Source organism: Varroa destructor, unplaced genomic scaffold (genome assembly GCF_002443255.2).
Source record: "Varroa destructor unplaced genomic scaffold, Vdes_3.0 BEIS01000006.1, whole genome shotgun sequence".
In the NCBI taxonomy this organism is placed as follows: Eukaryota; Metazoa; Arthropoda; class Arachnida; order Mesostigmata; family Varroidae; genus Varroa; species Varroa destructor.
The window spans coordinates 21,683,770-21,704,174 of NW_019211459.1; the positions used below are offsets into that span (position 1 = coordinate 21,683,770).

The following is a 20,405-nucleotide window of genomic DNA, read 5'->3' on the forward strand; positions in this document are numbered from 1 at the left end:
TTGATTCGAGATTCTAGCAGTACGTATAAATGTGGGTTAAAGAATAAAAATTTTGCGAAATAATTGTAAAGCCTTGATTTTTGAAAGATTAACCCTTCAAGTTGGATTTGTAATAGGTGTTTTGAATTTTAGAAATCCAGCTGCTGAGATTTGGAGCTCGATACCAGATATAACCGGGATAATTTCCAAATGACAGGACTGGATTGAGTAGGCCACCGAATGTTTGAAATATTCATGTTTTTTTATCTTACAAATCCTTATCTGAGGGTTTCTTGACTCTATCTCTGTCAGCACCAACCCGGTCTAATGGCGATAACTATAAAGATAACTTAGTAAAATATGTTACTCTATATTTTTTTTTCAATTTCCTTATCGAATTCGTGAGACATTCGTGCTCACATTATGCTGACCTGTGCAAAACATTTCGAACCCAACTACAGCTAACTCAAATACAAAACCCATGACTACCTGAGGTTTGTGTTTATCGGAGTCCTTTAGAGTACCACATATTTTTTTCGAAAAAAGTTATACTGATGCATTTGTTCGCAAAATGACAAATGTCACGACAGCAACGTCATAGGGTGTAGCAGTACCGCCCCTTGAATTAACCTCATCGATACAAATGTACCATGATATAATGTGCCCATCCTTAATTTGAATATATATGCTTTATATTGAGTGCCAATGATTTGTCACCCGAAATCGTCAGCTCACGCATGTCTTTTAGCTAGATAGGTTGTAACATTGAAGGTGAGTGCTGATGGTGCAAATTCTAGCCCCGTTGAATACGACGATAAAAACCGGTCTTGCATCCCATGCGGTTCGTAACAGCCGTATGTGAGTATGGGCATTATCGCAGTTTGGGTGTAAAAGGCAGAGGTGGATTTCTAGGGGCCCCGAACAAACACTGCTAAGGTTTGTGTCTAAAGACTAAAGGCAAAATTCATTCCGCACATATACTGCAGCAGGCTTGTACAGCATTGTTAACTTAAACAAGTAAATACAAAAACTGGTAGAATAGTTTTCATTCTGTTTAACCAATAACACGCAGCTGAGTGCAACAATTCAGGTACGCTGACGGGAATTACTGTAGGATCCCTTGTCATTACGCAATAATTTTTTTTTATTCTAAAAAAAACCTTAGATGGAATACACCATCCGGCTCAAGTTCTTCGTGTGACGCAAAAGTTTAGGATAAGAAGCACAGAATTTCATTCACGCAGTTCCTCCTTGCTGCATACCAGTTCGCACTGGTAGCGTGCCACCAGGCTGCACACGTCGTCACAGGGGACAGACCTAAAGCAGATGAGGCTGTAGCACTCATTTAATTCGCGCGACGTTGAAAATTAGTTTGCCGCTCGCTCTGATAGAAATTAGATGTATTTCGCTCTAGCAAATTTTTATTTGTCGGCTGGACGCAAATTTCGAATTGGATTTTCCTAATAATAGAATTTCCAGAATAAGCAATCATAAGTTACCACTGAAAACAAGTACGTGCGAGTATTTCGGAAAAGTCGAAAAAAATTAAAACGATTCCCAAATCCTTTGCTTTGCTTTGCTTAAACCCCCGTATCAATTATTCTAATAACAATGGTTTGCAAGCTTAAATGAATCCACAGACGCGCAGACTTAGCATAGTTCCTAACCAATCGCCATGCCATACAGGACAAATGGATAAGAAGTGAATGGCACTCTAGATTTATATTAGACCAACTACGTTTGCCCTAAGTACAGCTTCAGGCATTAAATGAAATTACATATTGCTTCAGAGCGTTCCTGCAAACCCCTCCTGATCCCTTGAACGAAACGATCGAACTTAATTTCGACGACTTAACGACCTTATTTGTTGGCTATATATAATCCCATATAATATCTACATAATCGTTGTACTTAACCGAGACGTTGTTAGCCTAATATAAGTCTTGAGTAGCCTGCAACGGACCACTGCAAGCGACTCGAGATGAAAACACCTTACGCTAGGTAAGCTGTTGGATAATATGCGATGGCGAAGACCAACGAAAGGGTATTCGTCACCAATCTCTCGTCTCTTTCGTCTCTATCTACAGCAACTTCCGTTGGACCACGTAGCAAAAAGGCGGAAGAGATCATCTGAGTGACGGATCATTATATTATGCGAACGAGAAAGACGATAGGCTCGCAACGGTCGAGGCCGTAGCTAGCAGAGTGTCATGTACATATGAAGTGTGTGGAAACATTTATTCTAACTAAAGTAAAGGTCTTACATGAGGTTCGTGTTCAGTACTTGATGTTTTTTCATTATTTCCCTGTTCCCTGTTAACAGTCCGTTCGATGTCGGCTGGAATCGCGACAAAAATCGACAACAATAACAACACGTATAAAATTAGGTGGGATATTTTGTCAAAAAAGTCACTCTTCTTCAACCAGCCGTTGTACTCATAGTTCTATCTGTTACGCTCAGTGCTTCGCCTTTTCAACTGGTTAATATTGGACAGTCCTAACTTACATCTATGCCACTGAAGTTGCAACGGTAAGTTAAATCTTCATTCAAATATTTTCATACGAAATAAAATTGTTATGTGCTTTCCGAATTTCTAGCCCCAACGGTCAAAACAGCAATTGTCCAAGAAAGAGTGAATACATTAATACGACTGTGAGAATTAGACGGTGAAGGTGGTGCGAGAGCCCACAGCTGCTAGATCGGTATTGCACTTCTGCATGAATTGATCGCCAGTTGTTCTATGACCTTGCTCAATAACGCTAAGAAATTGTCTTAAAAGGTTTCTATATCTTGGTCCAGTTGCGGACAGTATATGCGAGTTCATTGGGTATATTCCTTTTGCTACGTATTCGTCTACAATAGAGATAGAATAGATCTAAATAATTTCGTAAAGCTGCCGTTTAAGTACTTTTTTTTCGGGTTTAAACTGACTCAGCGTCCGATTGCTTCACCGTATGGGTCCAAGGGCTACAGTTGTATCGAATCTGTAGACTCAGAGGTAGTCTAGAGTGACGCCTGTGCAGATCCGAGTTTTTTTGCGACATTTTTGGAAAAGATAAAAAGGCCAAAGCATCGTTACCTTAAAGGATGTTCTGATCAAGCTAGACTGTACACGGCAGTTTGTTCGTATCGCACCACCTTTTGCCACCTTGAAACAAAGGCCAATTGGGATTTTCATTTACGATAGCGAACAGAAAAACAACAGGTAAATCTCATACTAAATGGATTTGCAGAGAAGTTACAGAACTGCTAAAGGTCCGTTACAACTATGGTGAAACTATAAAGTACAATGTTTATTTACTTGCATACGTTTCTAATTCTTGAAGGTTATGTACATTTCGCTGTGTTAAATAATATTCCATACAAATTTTAGCCCTGGCTAGCACGTCTGCTTACTATTCTAGATATCGTACAGATACGGTAACTAATTTAAGAATGGAACTTATGGTCAGTTACTTACATGGTTTCGAGCGACCGAGCCCCTGAGGCTTCCACTCTACAGTGACAATTTCTTCGCGGGTCTGTTCATGGGTCTTTACACTGCTGAAGGTTTCTACTTCTTTAACGTGAACTTCTGTAATTCGTTCTTTGCACTCTTCTGTTTGAGTTGACGTAACAATCTTAGCTTTGGACATCGTCGGGCTTTGCCGAGAGTCCCTCGCCGCTTTAGCAGAGCTGACGCCTTTTACTGTCCCAGAGACAGCTGTTTCGGTGACCATTTTGCCATTAAGCACCGACACAGTTTTATCATCAACAATATGTTTTTCGTCCGCGGAGGCACGGCAGGTTTTACTATCGCTTTCTTGATCTGCCTTGCTTCGTTCTTCTGGATCAACGTTCTTGTCCCCAGACACCATATACGGAAACATGGCTGATGACCTCGGCGATTCACGGGATGATCTGGTTATAACCTGACGACGGCGCGGGGACTTTGATGATCTAGGTGGCGATTTACCTGCTGTGACACCATGTGCTAATCTCACTGTAGAAGTTTTGGGTGTGGCATAAGCATCAAACAACAGTACAGCGGGTGCATCAGGTCTAAAGCGTGCCAGGTTTTGACGGAAAAAGGTGGGTCGCACTCGTGGGTACCGAGGCAGTAAAAAGACAGCGATATCTATAAGGAAACCGCGAGCTTTTCGTCGGCCATGGAAGTCGAACATGGATTTCAAACTTAGTATGCAGCAGAACGTTTGTATGATTCTTGGTCAATTTATTATTGGATAGTGACGCGACATCCGTACAACAGGCCACGCAACATACAGTTTCAAGATAACTCAACCCATGTCATCATCTTAATTACTAGAATCATTCCAACCAGATGCAGATCATATGTATATAATCCATGATATTCGATCCGGAAAGGTAACGATTTCACGTTATCTCCGTCAGATCCTCAGATGAAATCGACTAATGTTCAACATAGCGTATTCGTTGATGTTTTACATCTAATCTCTATGTGAATATTAATAAATCAACAGCCTACATCGAGTTATTGTAGTTTTTATTATATAAACTTCCTGTGTAATGTTTGTTGTTACATAGTGAAAACATCCGGAGTCAGTGAGAATAATAATTGTTATTCTGTATTACTTTTTCACACATTTTATAGTTTTTAGTTAGATCCTGAGCCAATAGGATATGCCACGCACAGCGGAAGATCATGCAGTTAGTTAGTTGGCTTCACGTTATCACTTTATTTTTATATGAGTACATATACAGCCTGTTCTAATATGGGCAGATTTGATTCGTGTAATAAATGTAACATTCGGCTTTCTGCTTATTTCACACCGAAACGCCCACTTTAGGCACGAAGACATGTATTCCAATTTTACCCAGTTCGCTGGCTACTTATCAGTTGGTGACCGAAAGATTCCCGCCGTTCCCCGTACGTGAAGCATCATTTACTTCGAACGACGTTTGTTTACAACTGATATATACGTATAGCAACGTGTATAGATAGCTCTTTGACCGAGCCCGGCAAGGGCCTTAGGTACTACGAAAAACAATCCCCCTACAAGGACCTCTACGTAAACAGCCAGCTTATTAGGAGAACATTCTTTTGCCCAAAATCCCACTTAAATATAATCTACCACAGACCATACAAGTTCCAAATCTAACATCTATAAAGGATTTTATCAATAATTTTGCAGATTAATCAATTGGCATTACGCGACTTTGTGGGGGAAAAAACTGCCCATCCCAGAAAAGTGGAGGCACATCTGAAAAATAAATCGAAATATTTCATATTTCATCAATTGCGAATTTTTTGGCGAATGATAAAAAATAATTTATTGATTTACCACTAAGTTACAAATAAAAAAAAAGTAAAAAGTCACATATTTTTTCAAAAACTATGCAATGATCAAATTTTTGGCCCATTCGGTACAACTTTGACACACAATTTTTCAATACAAGTCTTTCACAGATTCTTAACGGTTTTCAATGAAATCGTAAAAAGCGACCAGTATTTTCAAATTGATAGCATGATCTATAAGGAAAAAGAAACTGAACTCTTCAGAAGAACGTATTCATGCAACTGGCTATATCTTGCGGGCAGCTCTTCTCAAAAAAAAATCAATCTCTGGCGATTTGCTTCAAATCAAAATTAAATCTAATCACTCCAAGAGATCGATTTGGGTTCGCCAAATAAACCCACAAACAGATACATAGACTTTGTAATGTAGCCCAGAAGCCCGATGGGCTTCGTTCCGCACCGTGAAATAAATTTCATGTGGGCTAAGCTGGACTGGCCGTTCTGCTGGAGATTCAGCGAAATTGAATCGTTGATAGAACAGCCAGCCTAATGCAAACTGTTCTAATATAAATGGATTTTGGTTTGTGGGACATTTGCCATAACAAAACCTGTTGCAGACCGACATCATTCATTTCCAAATCTGCTGAAATCCTGTAGTACCCTTTGCGTTCTCCCATTACATTAAATCTTTCCCCCTAGTTCTATTAGCAATAGTTACCCCCGCAGTGACTTTTCTCTACGTATCGCGCTCTTACGTTGCGATGTTTTAACAGCCCCATTGCCACCGTGCAGTTACGTTATTAGTCTGCTTTAATTTTAGACACGGGTTATATTCAACGTAGTAGAAAGCAGTACCCGACAATTTACCTACACTTTTACAGTTATTCTGTTTGAGTTCTCGTGAGGCTGTGTTGGATGACCTCTCTGTACCCGTTGCAGGTTTCCAGTTAGAACATCATGTTCTATCATCCTATTGCGGCAGTAATTAGTTAGTCTGCTGTAGTGATGGATGCCGCCTTCCTATTGGAATATTCCAAAAACCTCGCTAGTCTATAATTTAAAAGATCGATTCAAATCCGCTAACACACTCCACGTATCCTGCTACCTGAAGAAATATTTTATGATCTGCTTTTGACAATAATAAATAGAAAAACGCACAAATCTTACACTCAACTTATGCGCATTACGGTTCACGAGCTTAATATGAGACTTTATATAAGGTAAACCCCCTAATCCCCTAATAACAGTTATATCCTTTTTCTCATAGGACTCATTGTCATAACTTTCATCTTGTGCGCCGCCTGCGTGTTATATATTCTTCGCATTCGCCTTGTGGTCGTTGGCTAGGATCAATAATGATGCGAGCGTGTCGTACATCTTTAATGCTATTCTGTGGTACAGAATCTATGGATAGTCCAAGAAGTATACCCCCTGTAAGAATTTAGCATAGCTAGAACAGTCCGGATGACTTTTTTAAGCGGCTTGGAATGGTGTTTTGTAGATCTACCAACCCAAATGGACAGTACACACTTCATGGGTTGGTCACCGATCAACCTTCAGGAAACTTTAGGACGGAGCGCAGCTGTAGCACAGTTTCCTTGCACGTATTCAATTGAAGCACAAAGTGGACACAGCCACCTGTGTAGCGTAGCAGCCTTACCAGTATTGCGTCTCGTTCACGATCGCCCGGAACATGTAGATAATGTTCCGGGCTATCGTGAACTACACGTCTAACCCTAGCTTATGTCGTATTTAGTGGAACCGCATAGCATAATAGGTGTCTAAGAAAGTGACTCGTGCAGAAAGGTAAGAATGTGTCGGCTTCGGCCCATATTAAGGCTAGCTCATCCCAGTGCAAAACAACACTAACCCTAAAAATATTAGCCTAATCCATCTACGTTGAGCGGCCTTTTTGAATCGTACAAATCCGCTACCCCAGAGTATTAGTTGTTAGCAGAAGTAAACAAACGGATTCCATTATAATCAAAGAGGGAAATACGCAAGTTTTATATAAACTTGTTATCTCTCTCTTTATCTGGGAAACTCTACATTGTACTACACAAAACCAAGAATTGCCAAGTTAGTAGTTTGTCAAATCTTCAAGCTAAAAAAAAACTTACTCGCGGGTGGTTAAATAAATAATGCCAGTTCGACACCTTGAAGTTTTCAAGCCTTGCTGCAGAATTAGATCGAAGGGCAGCTTGTAGTCCAGCGTACTCAAAAGTTAACCAAATCAACTTTGATACAGGACGGTTGTTTGTGGCCGTAATATCGAACTGTATCCGACAGATTTAGAGATTAAGTAATATTTTAGCTACGCGCCGCTAGGAAGCGCAACTGGCTGGTAAATACCCCTGTCTAGAAATTTGTTGGTGAAAATTGATCAAAGTAAAGTCCAGAGGAAATGAGTTCAAAAGAAAAAACACCTTGTAGTTTCAAACATTACCACTCAGCAAACAAGTTTGTTCCTCCAAAGGCCACAGCGGTGCGGAAGTATATTGAAGATTGGTGAAGACATCAGACAAAAAGGCGCGAAAACAAAAGCGCAGTAAAAGCGCAGGTGTAAACATTTCAACAATGGAGCCTGGAGTATTGAAGACCAGTGAGGAGGTAAACATACACATAGGAACTCAACAGATAAGAATGCATTGCAGTAATCGAAAAGGCTTTTCACAAAAGCAGAACTTGAAATCTAAGGGCTCTATCGGCCAAAAGTGGAATTTCACATATAACATGTTACGGAGGCGTAACCCGAATATTAAAATTACGGAGACTGGGTAGAAAATGGGTTTTGTATATTGACTGCAGGCCAGTTGAAAATTGATGAGGTGTATTCCACGTGCAATTTAGGAAGCTTCACTCAACAAAAACCTACGCGGACCACACGGTTGCCCGGTTGCACGGACGAGGTATGATTAAATAGCTATTGCCAGACAGAGAAGAACCAGATAAATGCATGGTGTCGTTCTGTAGAAAAATTGTGTTCGGTGACAGTGTCGGGTAGGCTCAAGCATAACGTAATAGTAGTATATGCAACGGACGTAATGACGTAACGTCTACTAATACGAGACACTAGTCAAAAATAAATCGAGTCCGTTATATCGAGTTCTTCAAGGGACTCATGAATATTTAGGTAGGACAATTAAAAGCGGGCAATCTGATTACTTGGTGATAATGGTATGACTTTATCGCGACCTTTTGAATTTAACAGACCGGTTCACGTGCACAAAACCTGCTTAGAGTCACAATGCGCTTCTGGCATTTCAAAACCCCTTCTCTGTCGAGAAGCCACTAAGAGGACTTCAAAAAGGCAACTTTCACAACCTACCGATAAGAGAGCCCTTTCCGTGATTGTTTGAAACTGCATTCTCTCCTATTACAGCTAATAGGACATCGTCTAATAGGTGAAGCTTGTATTTGACTCTTCGCAAGGAACCATCGGCCTAACCAAACATGATCCGTTCGATTGGCCAGGTCCGAAGCTTCTTGTCTTATCAATGGGGCCAGTTGATTCTGCTTGCCCATGTGACGGAATTATAGTATCAGGCTAACCCAAATATCAGCTTGCATGTACATAAAACACTATGTTTCTGTGTCGTCAATATATGTTTTAGTCGATATAACTAAAGTTTCGACGAGTACGCGCTATCGCAGGTAATTGAAGCGTAGAGCGTTATAGCTTATCTTATTTCTAAGCTTGAACGAATTACGTCCAACGTTTTCTTACCTTTCGAGTTATAAAGTTGCCTATGTAAAATTTTACTGATGGCTTACGATAGCCAAAGAGACAAATTATACAGACAAAATAATTAGACATACCATTAGAATCAGCTCCGGCAGGGTCGGACTCATTTGAAGATGAAACTTCCTGTTTGGGCGCTTTCAACGCAGCACTGTAAGCAATTGTAGGTAAATTGCAGTAAGAACTTTTGTAAGAACCGACCCAACTAACTATTTAGTGCCGGGCTAAAGGGTAAACACTGTTCAATCAAACCGCGTGGCAGTGGGAGATCCAAAAGGCATAGAAGTGTTTTCGATTAGTAAGTAACAAGAGGCCGACTGTGACGATACCGTTTTATCTCATAATAACTCACATAACAATTACTGTTTACTGGATATCGTCAGTTCTTCACACTGATACAAAACTATCCACCAGTCAAACAGATGCGTCGTCACCCTAGCTACATATTAAAATCGAACAAGAAGACGAGCGTCGCGCAAATGGCATTTGTTAGTGGTTACTCTTTCGTAAATATTTCAATGTTAACAACGCGACACGGGAATGGATACAAAAAAAAAAAAAAAAAAAAAACAAAAAGTGTTGTTCGTTAGAGATGTAAACATGATTGAATGAACTGGAACACAAGTCTGTCTTCTACCAAGAGAATCTGAACAAATGTACATTGATTAGTTTCGGGTGTTTGTTCTAATGCTAATAGTCGAGACAGTGTCGATCAAGCGGAGCTGAGATTATAAAGGGTCTCGTACCCCGAAGGTGGAAGATTTTTACCCCCGGCGACATTTTCCATTCCACTTGGAAAGGACGTTGCTCCAATTGAGTCTTTGACGTGTTGTCCTTTAAAGAAAAAGATTACATGTTCAAGGGTTAATACCGCATAGACAGAATTTGAAAGGACATGTGTTTTTATACCAGTTTCGATTCTATACAAGATATGCAAGCTTTGGTTCTAACCTGGTGCTGCAGACAATGTCTTACTTCGGAGCGGCTGTATCGTGGGTTGTTTATGTTCATCTGCAATCTTTTTGCTGCTATAGCTTTGCTTTCCTCCGTTCTTTTTTAGGTACGAAAACGGTCGCCGGTCCCGTTCCTCGCTTCGCGCTTTCGGTGTGTCGCTACCTCGATTTGGTCCGGTAGCAGTGGCAAACTGGGGTTCACCTTCACCCGGACTTCGTTTCCGACTAAGGCTTCGGGCTTTACGTGAGGGCAACTCTGCTCGACGTTTTCGTGTACTTTTATCCTTGCTAACTTCTTTGCCGTCCTTGACAGCGGTGTCAAAAGTCTCCGTTTCCCCGCCTAATAGTCAAAGCAAATAAGTTGGTATTTGTGGTGTGATAACCTGAACATCACACTGCCAACTACTAGTCATTCTTGCACTGTATATTACAATATAACAAACTAGTTGGCAAGAAAGACCCCTATAAGGTTTGCCCTTAGCACAGTCGTTTTTCAGAGTGGCATGTAAATTTAAATGCACCTTTTTCCGACAGCTTAGTTGTAGTCGAAGTCTGCTGCAGCCTTCCTGACATTTTGTCGACGAGCGTGATCTTTTGTGATCTTACTGGTTGATCTGCTAAGCCGAAAGTTACCCCTCTGTCACTTAGAGGGACAGCACTTTCCTATTTCAGAAGAAAAAAATACATCAGAATATCGTTCACCGGTAGTTTCCAGTTACCTTGCTACCAAAGCTGTATAGGACGTACAACTCGAAATATTTATTTAGTTAGCTATCTTGCCATATTTGTGTATTGGATAGCAAGTTACCTACAGTAAGAGCCTCACAATCGTCTGAAGGCCTCAGTTTTAAGGGCGTGTTGACATTTTATCAATGTAAATCTCGTGATTTTTTTTAGGAACACTAGGGTAAATATTTGAACTAAATGGAAACCAAATACTCGTATCTGAGAACTTATCAGGTTCAAAGGAAGTTTTTTTTACAAAAATGGTTTTTAAAGATCTACCATTCAAACATTAAGCATAAGAAATATTTATACAAACAAGTAAACAATGAAGTAGAAGCAGCCAAGGCGCTGTCGATTCATTAAGAAACAGCGTGGTAACTCACTTTAGTTACAACATCTTTTTTGGGAGTCGAGACGTCTTTAAAGGAGCTCGACACCCCTGTCTGGTGTTCACTGTTGCTAATATCACGCTCTTGTTCGCGCATACTTTGCTGAACTCGGTCTTTGTCTTCGGCACCTTCGATACTAGATTCGGCAGTACCGTGTTTCCCCACCGATGGCGATCGATGCCTTTAATTATTATATGCTCAATTACTATATGTATTTTGTATTGTATAAGAATTCCCGCGCAATGTCTCACGTTGTTAGAGTAAGCCAGGCTTGTTCTGTGATAATGCATGCAAAAGTGAAGTTAGCACAGCAAGCCTGCGCTAAGCCTTTCTCTCAACTCGATATATATATTGAGCTTTTTCAACAAATTTCCGACATGTCAAATGTGGTTTGAAATGTGTCACCTTGGAAGTGTCGGCTTCGTGGGCGGCCGCAGGCCTATAGCACGTCTCGTACGCGAAGGCATAGGTCCTTCTTCAAAAAGTCGTTCCTCTCCACCTCCACCGAGTTGTATCCCCGCTTGACCCTCTTCCCGGTTTCCAATTCTGGGTAACACTCGTTTTTGAGCGCCAGTGGTACTGAGCCCCTTAGCACCACTCACGGCCTCACGTTCGCCCGGCAATTTTACAGGAGTGTCGTCCAATATGCGTCTTTCGGCTGGTTTCATATTGTTAACGTTCGCCTTTCGGCCGATTGCCTGCTTGCTTGGGGATGGAGTCCTTTGACTCGCCACACCCACTGGTCGTGACAGCGCCGTTGACGTCGACGGCGGCGGTGGAAGCGTAACTGTCTGAAAGGATGAAGGGCCACTTGAGCCTGCGGTTGTTACGTGACCAAATGACGGGTCAAGTGGAGAGGCGGTTGAAGAGGGAGCCGATGACCCGCCAGCCGTCTCCGGATCAGCCGCTGTTGCTACATCTCGCAGTTGTCCATAGAGGTAACGTTCGAACTCTCGGAAGGTGTAAGAGCCAGCATAGTCACGCATACCGGGCGCCAGAACCTCCAAGCGAAAATGATCAACCATTCGCTTTACCAGAACGTTTTCATTTGTCTGCTTGGAACGGATCTGGTGCCGTTTCAATTCTTGGAGTTCGCTGAACAGCTTATGCTCGAGTCGGTACCTTTGCGAGAAAACAATCGTGGCACGCTTCTGTTGAAAGTAGTTGACTGCTGACGGCAGGTAGTCATTTGCCTGTGGGTTTTTTCGATTTTTGATAGGATTTCACTCAAAAATAAAAGTTAACAGATTTAAAACGCGCTTACCTGCGAATGCTATCGCCAACCGTCTTGACGATATCTTCGTTGACATTTTGGGTATGCCCTCGAAATCCTGCTCCGGCGAGGGAGTCGAGGTGGTGTTCGAGATGATGTGGTTGTTTTCGCTGCACCTTTCGAGGCCGGGTGAGGTCAGAATCATCGGCCATTGTACCTGGCCTAACATGCAAGCCGAAGCAGAAAGCGAAGCACTGGAGGAAATCTGTGTATATGTTATTTCGAGGTAGATGACTGCTGTAGCAATGTACGCCTCATAAGCTTATATTACTGTAGAATACAGCCATCGAAAAAATCTGCGAAGTCTAATATTATAGGAAAAAAAACGGGTTCTCATCGATAATATAATAAATAATTTTAATAAGGTAAGAAAACGTATATGGTCTGCTCACGATAACAGTTTTAGTAGTGTATGCTATAATTCATGAATAATTAATATTTCACTACATTATAATGAAAAATCCTACCTGTGATATTGGGGTAACTGTTCACCTACGGCGGCCATAGCGTTCGCATATTTTCGTTGTATTTCCGAGCTTTGATTGCTTTCGGGCATAGCACTATGTGGACTTCCAAGATTCGTTTCGGTCCGCTGAAATTGATAGAAATTAATGTTTGTAATACAATGTAATTAATAATTGTATTAGTGTAAGAAAATTTGGTAGTCCCATAAATTTCAGGTAACTGAATTCGAGGAAACGTAAATTGTTTTTAATACGACGTACTTTCTCGTAGATTTCATTAAACGTATGATATGGTGTTAGAAGTTGCAAGAATAATATAGAAGTATGTATTATTAGTAGAATGAAGTAATAACGGAATATTGCTTCAACTACGCTTTTTCGTCCAAACAGTCTGCGCTAGCACTCACAATCAGCTGTCTCTCGATGTCGGCTACCATGTCGCTGGTAATATCACCTCTGGTGATGTCAGGCATTGGTTGCTCTCCTAATGAAACAGGTGTACCCGCGTCCAGCTCGACGCCCAGATCAACTGAACTTGAAGTGCGACTTTCAGCATCTGCGTCTCCTGTCGCAGCAGCGGCATCATCCGAAGGACGACTATTTTCCTGTAGATTTCGGTCGGACCTTGATCGGGGATCAGATTCTTCCCGTTCGTTAGCGTGTTCACTTGGAGGAGTGCTATAGGCTGCTATCTTAATCGGACTAGTGGATCGATCAAACTTTATGGTCTTTCTCGATACTGGACGCGAGCTGCCGACGTGGGCATCAACACATTCTACCGGCGTGCCCACGGCCGTTGACGTACTGCAGAATCATAGTAATAATCAATGAGGCACACTGTACAAGTTTGCATCGATGGGTTGCGATAAACTGTACCATATAATAACTGTATCTTGCCATTAATTTTTGATGTGTGCTGCAAAACGGCTCACCCAATAGACGCCCGAATCCGCATCGAAACTCCGATGGACTATAGACGATTGATGAACGATGCTGATAGTTTGGAATATTTTAAGTTGTGTGTATCGGGCAATGAATGTTGGCAGCACTAAGTGTACCGCGTGCTATCTGCTTTAAGTGCACGTCACATAATATATGCATATAACAAAATTTCTTAACTATACCAATATGGTCGGCACTTATTTACATTTGCTAGCGGAAGAATGATGATTTCGACAATTTGTATATATTCACTGCGTACCTTTTTAAAGCCAAAAATTGAACCTGATACGAACAAGGTCGATGTTTGTTATAACTAACCTGATTGGTTTCGGCCTGTCGGAGGTAGAAGCACCACTCACGGTATCATTAATAGCATCCATAGTTAGGTCGGTCATTGCTTCTCCGTCAGTCATGTCCGCATGTCTCTCAAGGGGTGAGATAACAATGGGACTACAAGGCGTGTCCTCAGTTGGGGGTGGTGGTATTGTTTGGACGCCCTGTGATTCGTGTGCGAGAGTGGCCATGGGGGAGGAGGCCGTATCCTCGGTGTCAAGGACGGCAGCATCATCCGCGCCGCCGACAGCTACGTCCTATGAAACGGAAACGCAGAACAAAATATTCAATACACATCATACCCATGTATTACACCTGTTTTGACGACATTTTTGGTGTAAGAAGTCATTTAGGAGCCTATAGGTCAAGGTGTAATAACATCCATAATGATGACTACGGACATAATTATCAAAAGTGTCATGGTGGAAGATGAGCCTGATTCGCTTACTCGAGCCTTCGCCTTTCGCTCTAGTACGTCACCTTTTCAAATGGAGCGTCCAACCAAGCTACCTAAACTCGATTTTTGTATCGTTGCGTAACCTAACATTAGGTTCCACCAGCACAAATTTGTGTATGGATCAGCATAATGTATGAACATTACACTGCAATAAACCCGTACATTTATCAAATCTATTTCTAAATCACGGAACATTTCTAAAGAAGTAAAAGAAAGACTATTTCGAAACCTATAAGGAAAATTTCGGCTTTCTACGCCATGTTACTTCTTATAATATACGTATGTAACATTTCTGCGACGGAATGCGGTAGCTCAGAAAAAATACTGATATGGGTAGATACGATTACAATTCAAAGAAGTTTACATTTAACATGTTTTCCTCACTAGGTTAATTGATTGTCCGTTTGATATCCATTAATGTAGCAGAAAATATACGGAAATAATTGTACTAACGAGCGGTAAAACTTACGAAAACAATAAAGGCTTAACATAGTTTGTGCGCGGTAGGTTGTTGCATATATTGTATTGTTGTAGCTTTACTAAGTTTTACACATGGCTACCGTTCGAACGATATAGCTAGGATTACTAAGTAGGCACTTGAGAAAGTGCTATGACGCCTTTTCTACCCGTAAAATTTCCTAACAAAAACAAAAGTCTGACCTCATACTCTATCACTATTCGATAATCTCTTACCGACGTCGCGATAGTTTCAATTTGCGTATTGAGCCATGCAATAGGGCTTGTACTTGAATCTCTCAATTCTACGAAGGGCATCGCCGAAACAGCAGTGTCAGAAACTGTTTCGCCGATGAGGAAATAATCAACGCCGGGCAGCAACTCAGCATCCATGACTTTTCGAGCAAAGGCAGGCTCCTGCAAAGGGAACAAGGCCGAAGTAACGAACCACGCTCATAAAGACTGTACCTACATGAGTAATTTGGAAGATCTGTATTTGTCTTCGATCGATCTGAGCGCTTTCCGTTAACTGTTAGGATGTAATATAGTAATAAATATTTCTATGTTGAAATATTTGTAATGAATGTCTATGAAAATATACTGAATAACGTATTGTCTATAAAGTCTCGTTTAGTCTCTAGTTTAGGCTTTTCCTGCACCCAGTGAATTGTATCTCATATAGGTGCAGAGATTGAATTGTTCCTTGTGCCAATGCCGAAAGAGCCGTAGCTCAGATAGACGATTTTGGTGTGTAAACTGTGCCACTTACTGAGTAAATATTGATTCGGCATTAAAACTTACTTATTCATTTTATTATATAATATACATTGAAAATAATCAATTAAATGAAGTAACTACGGCGAGAAGCGAGTACGACGGGTTGTGGTTACATAATCCTGCAGAGAACAAACTTAAATTGTCTAGTTTTATAGGTAACCCCCGTTCAATTATGCGTATGTACATAATAGTATGTATCTGAAAATAAAAGGTTAAGAAAACATTTCTATAAATATTTATCTTAAAAACGTCGAACTTGAGCTAAAACGTTGGAGCGCTATTGAAATTACAAGCAAAGTCTGCTGTCCCCTAAGGAAACTTTTCCGGACCTAAATTTTTGCCTCACAATATATACATGCTATTGTTTAGACCTATATAGATATATATATATATATATATATATAAACAAGAGGACGTTACGCGCAGGCGGCTTTCGGAACCGCTAAGCTTTGCTTAATATCTGATAGGGTCCTTTTTTCGGGTGTCTCAGCTGGCAGATGTTTCCGTGATAGCGTAGTGGGTGACGCATTTGCGTGGTAGTATTAGGGGTGCGTTGTGGTATAGGTCCGAATACGATATAGACACACTTTTTTGCGCTGGGAGCAAGTAATCTGTGCCGACGATCCCGAACTTTAGTTGAGCCACTCTAGCGCGCGGTATTTTAAATCCTATACAACGAACTTGGAAACTAGATTTTCTAGTTGGTATTGCCATTTAATCCAATTTCTATATTCAAATTTGGGAGGATCCAAATTCGGACAAGTTTTGGCAAACTGCTTATCTTCGCGGATACGCATTGTTCTTTATCCTAGATACCCGAAAAGAGCCATATTTTGATATAACAACTAAAAACTCATTAGAACAGTACATCGTTTCTGGAATTTCAGCGAATAGTGGTAGTTATCCATCTTTTTCGTTCCAGACGAAACCAAACGGTTATTAAAAACCTTTTTTTTCCGAAATTGACAGCCTGTTTTGTTGCCAGTTATAAAAACCTTTAAAAGCCTTTAAAAGATCTGAGCAAAATTTCCAGGAAAAGAGCCCGAAGCTTCGCAAAGGGCTTAAAAATCCACATCTGGACCTTTATATAGAATCGAACGGCCGTTTTGATAAGCAGAATATTGATTGCCAACTTGATCGTCCAGAAAAACCCTAATGGTTGGCTCTTCTTGAGATCTTCTGCACCTCTTTGTTTATGCATTTTTAGGACCCTTGGTGCCCTATCCGCTCAGAATTTAATTCGTGCGGAGCTTTGCATAGACAGTGTATTTGAGCGATGCTTAAACAAGTTCAAGCAGATCCACGGCTTATACTAGTCGGAGTTAGTTCTGAATTTAAGGGAGAATATTTTTAAAATTATTTAAGTTACGTATAATGTAGAAACGATGAATAGAGGTGATTTAATTAGATACACGTGACCTTTAGGAGTGACACCTCTAACACATACAAAACATTTCGTTCATTTAAAGACAGATTAAGAAACGACTCATTCTGATATAGATGTTCTATCATACATGTACAGGATACGGCATCTAAATTAGGATTTTTAAAAATTTTTTTTTGTTTGTACCGTATCTAAAGCAGAAAAAAAATTTAGCTAAATTTTTTTGCATACAATTACGAAAAGTGTCACTCCTCATAATCATGTATATTTAATATAACCACCATGTACCGCGATTACAACTTCAGCTCGATACTGCTCAGTAGTCTTTTAAATATTCTCTTTTTAATCCGCAAGTAACTTTCCAATGATTACCATGTACCGAGAAATATAGGTAAATTTAAACTGATGGAAATGCAGTTCGCACGCTGCTATAGAGAATTCCCTTTAGGCGTGATAACGGACTAAAAGATCTAGAAATGCAACAGTTCCATTAATGGCCATGCAAAAAGTACCAAAAAAAAAACTAACCATTGGGGTTTATCTAAACGATAAAACTCTCTCTCTAGAAAGTGGCCATTAGTTTTTGTACAAAAAAAAATTCAGATGTTTCAACAATTGCTTTAGAACGGTTTCAGTGATCTTTAGCCCTCTGAATCTAAACTCTATCCAGTATCTTTCCGAATTTTTCATGGAAGATTTTCCCGGACTTTTTAGAACTCTCGTTACCATTAACGAAGACAGTGCATTTCAGGCAAGGATGTATATTTTTTTTTAATACTGGATGGTGTTTCTTCAGCGAGGAGAGATTGCATTGCAAAAACGACGCATGATTTTCCGCCAAGTCCGCTTTCTTGTTCTAGAAAGGACTGGCTTCTGGTATCTGTGTCTAGTATGACGAGCACGCTGCCAAAGGCTGTCCCAGTTTAGGTGCCGTACGCTCTACGTACGTGTACCATACGCCTGTTAACCTAGCTAAACAAGTTTCGTTATCTCCATTGTCTCACAAGTGCTTCAGTAATCGTCGAACCTCATCTAAGTAACATCTCTTGCTTAATTATTATCAACAGTATGAACGGAAACAGCTAGTACGTTCGCGTCTCACCTTCTGGCGCTCTAAGATCGCCCGCAATCGTAGCTTGAGTAAGTTTAAGCTGACTCGTTTGTTGATGCCTATCTCAACTTCATTGAAACTGAACGCACTTCTAAGTTCACCTTTTGCCTAAGGGAAAAATGCAACTATCGCACATGGACGGGTACACGTCGGTGGTGACCATGTTTAACACTGACACCGCACACCAAGCGTAGATTGGCGTTACACAAATATACTTACGTTTATAATAATAATAAGAAAAAATATAGTGTTAATATCAAATATAGTGAACGGTGAACTTTATCGCATTCGACATGAGTGAGAACGACGAAAAGCTGCCGTTTATACAGCTATCGTTTGTATATGTTTACACTTTGTGCTTTGCACACACACGTAATTGGATGGACAACAGTAAAGTGCGTACGAAGATAGCTTAAAAAAGGACAATGTATTAGAAGGACAAACCTGAACTGCCTCGACTGTGTCGAGTTCATCCAGCGGCTGTTGCCCCGATGTCTGCTGCTGTCCTTTAGGCGATGAAGTTGCCCGCGGTGGCGGAGGTCCACCTCCTCCACTCAGACCCTCACTAGCCTCTAACTAATAGCCAAACAGATAGGTCAAGGGCAATGAAACTGCACTAAATAGTGAAAATACTACTGAACAGTGGTTATCAGCAAACACAAAACAGTACGAAGAAGCACGCTTGTTTTTTCAGGATGTGACAGGTACATACAAAACGACGCTGATTGATTATGATAAGCTTATTCATCCAATGCATTAGAAAAGATGCATTTATAATTTTTCAATGATATGATGCTATCCGCAATTTGAAATGATGAATGAAGACACGGTAAGGATCGCATACCATTTGAAATCTGCTTACAGCTCTAGCCTTTTTCCGAACCCACTTCATGGGCCTATGGCACAGTAAAATATCGAATGTACATCTCAAAGCACAGGCTAACTCATAATGGCTCAGCATGTGGATAGCCCGTTGAGTAGCTTTTCAACCATTTTCTCTCGTACTGTGAACAATTTTACCGTCGATTAGCATCGACATGTAAGGTGCGATGCTTTATATAGGTTAGCATATGAAATTAGCTCAGCTACTTGAAGAAGGAAGATCAATTTTTATCTGTGAATGACCAAAATTCTGTCTTCTTTCTTAATCTCATACATCTGCCAATAGGCAACCATATTGCAGTAAACTCCCCATCCCTAGTCACGATCATATTTGGCTTTATTCGACGCTGATGAGTTCTACAAACATATTTTAATCTTGTCATTGAGACGAATTCCTATACGATGTTATCGCTTTGCTCCATGCTCTGTGTACGTAACGATTGCGACAAGCTGATTCTGATGTACAAGCAAGCATATCATCGAACTGTTTTTTTCAACTAAACTTCGTTGATGTCTCATTTGTGTTACTTCAAGAGATTCAACATTAACGGCAAACAATATTGATTCCCTTACACCTGTTATAGCAACGTCCACAGTTTCCGCCGTCGACATCTTCCGCGCTCGGCTGTCCGTCCTTGAAGCATCAGTTTCATCGTCAGGGTATACCTGTAGGTTGCTTCCGTCCACGGGGTCTACACCAGACCCAATATTCGATGTCAGTAGAACATTGTTTTCGTTCTCATCTTGTACAACGTTGCTGAAAGAGAAAGGCGCCAAAATGAAAACGGTTTGGCTAAAATTACTACCAACGATGCTGAAGAAAATTACTTCTTCATTGGGATGCGGCTTCCGATTGCAATGGACATAGTGATCTTCGGACGCGGCATGTTCATATTTAGGAAATCTTTATATTCGCACGAAATGTTAGCGATCGTGATACGTTTTCAAATGCTCCAAGTGATTTTGTTTATTTTTAAGAAAACTGATATTGAAACATGGCACAGCAACCAGTTACACGTACATGGTGGATGCTATATATTTAAACGTCCTGTTAATATCAAGTTCCACATCGGACAGGTATTCCAAAGCAAAAGCGACAAGACCTGCTTCAAGGTACTAGCGAGTCCTATGTAAACAGTCTCTGAAAACCGTAACGAGTAATAACCGATTCAGCCTTCTGTGAAGTTCTTCGGCCACAGAAAAGTAAATGACCGAGGAACTCACACACGGATATAATACATACCCGATTTTCCCATGGACGCTTGTCGTTGGTTGATCA

At 40.7% G+C, this 20,405-nt stretch overlaps 1 protein-coding gene across 7 annotated transcripts in view; it reads right to left on the bottom strand.

The window, feature by feature from the left end:
* LOC111253257 (uncharacterized) overlaps positions 1-20,405 on the bottom strand; it is a 63,760-nt gene that overhangs the window by 7,864 nt on the left and 35,491 nt on the right. For 2 of the 7 annotated variants that reach the window (XM_086992480.1, XM_022812404.2), the window contains 15 exons: positions 19,700-19,883; positions 18,689-18,820; positions 15,210-15,389; positions 14,045-14,316; positions 13,192-13,588; positions 12,788-12,912; positions 12,312-12,482; positions 11,453-12,169; positions 11,042-11,228; positions 10,454-10,595; positions 9,931-10,272; positions 9,726-9,813; positions 9,057-9,130; positions 3,441-4,115; positions 2,244-2,317 (listed from right to left, as the gene is read on the bottom strand). In XM_086992480.1, the coding sequence (XP_086848606.1) occupies positions 2,244-2,317; positions 3,441-4,115; positions 9,057-9,130; positions 9,726-9,813; positions 9,931-10,272; positions 10,454-10,595; positions 11,042-11,228; positions 11,453-12,169; positions 12,312-12,482; positions 12,788-12,912; positions 13,192-13,588; positions 14,045-14,316; positions 15,210-15,389; positions 18,689-18,820; positions 19,700-19,883 (3,760 nt within the window). The other 5 variants (XM_086992479.1, XM_086992482.1, XM_086992481.1 and 2 more) reach the window with 5 other exon arrangements.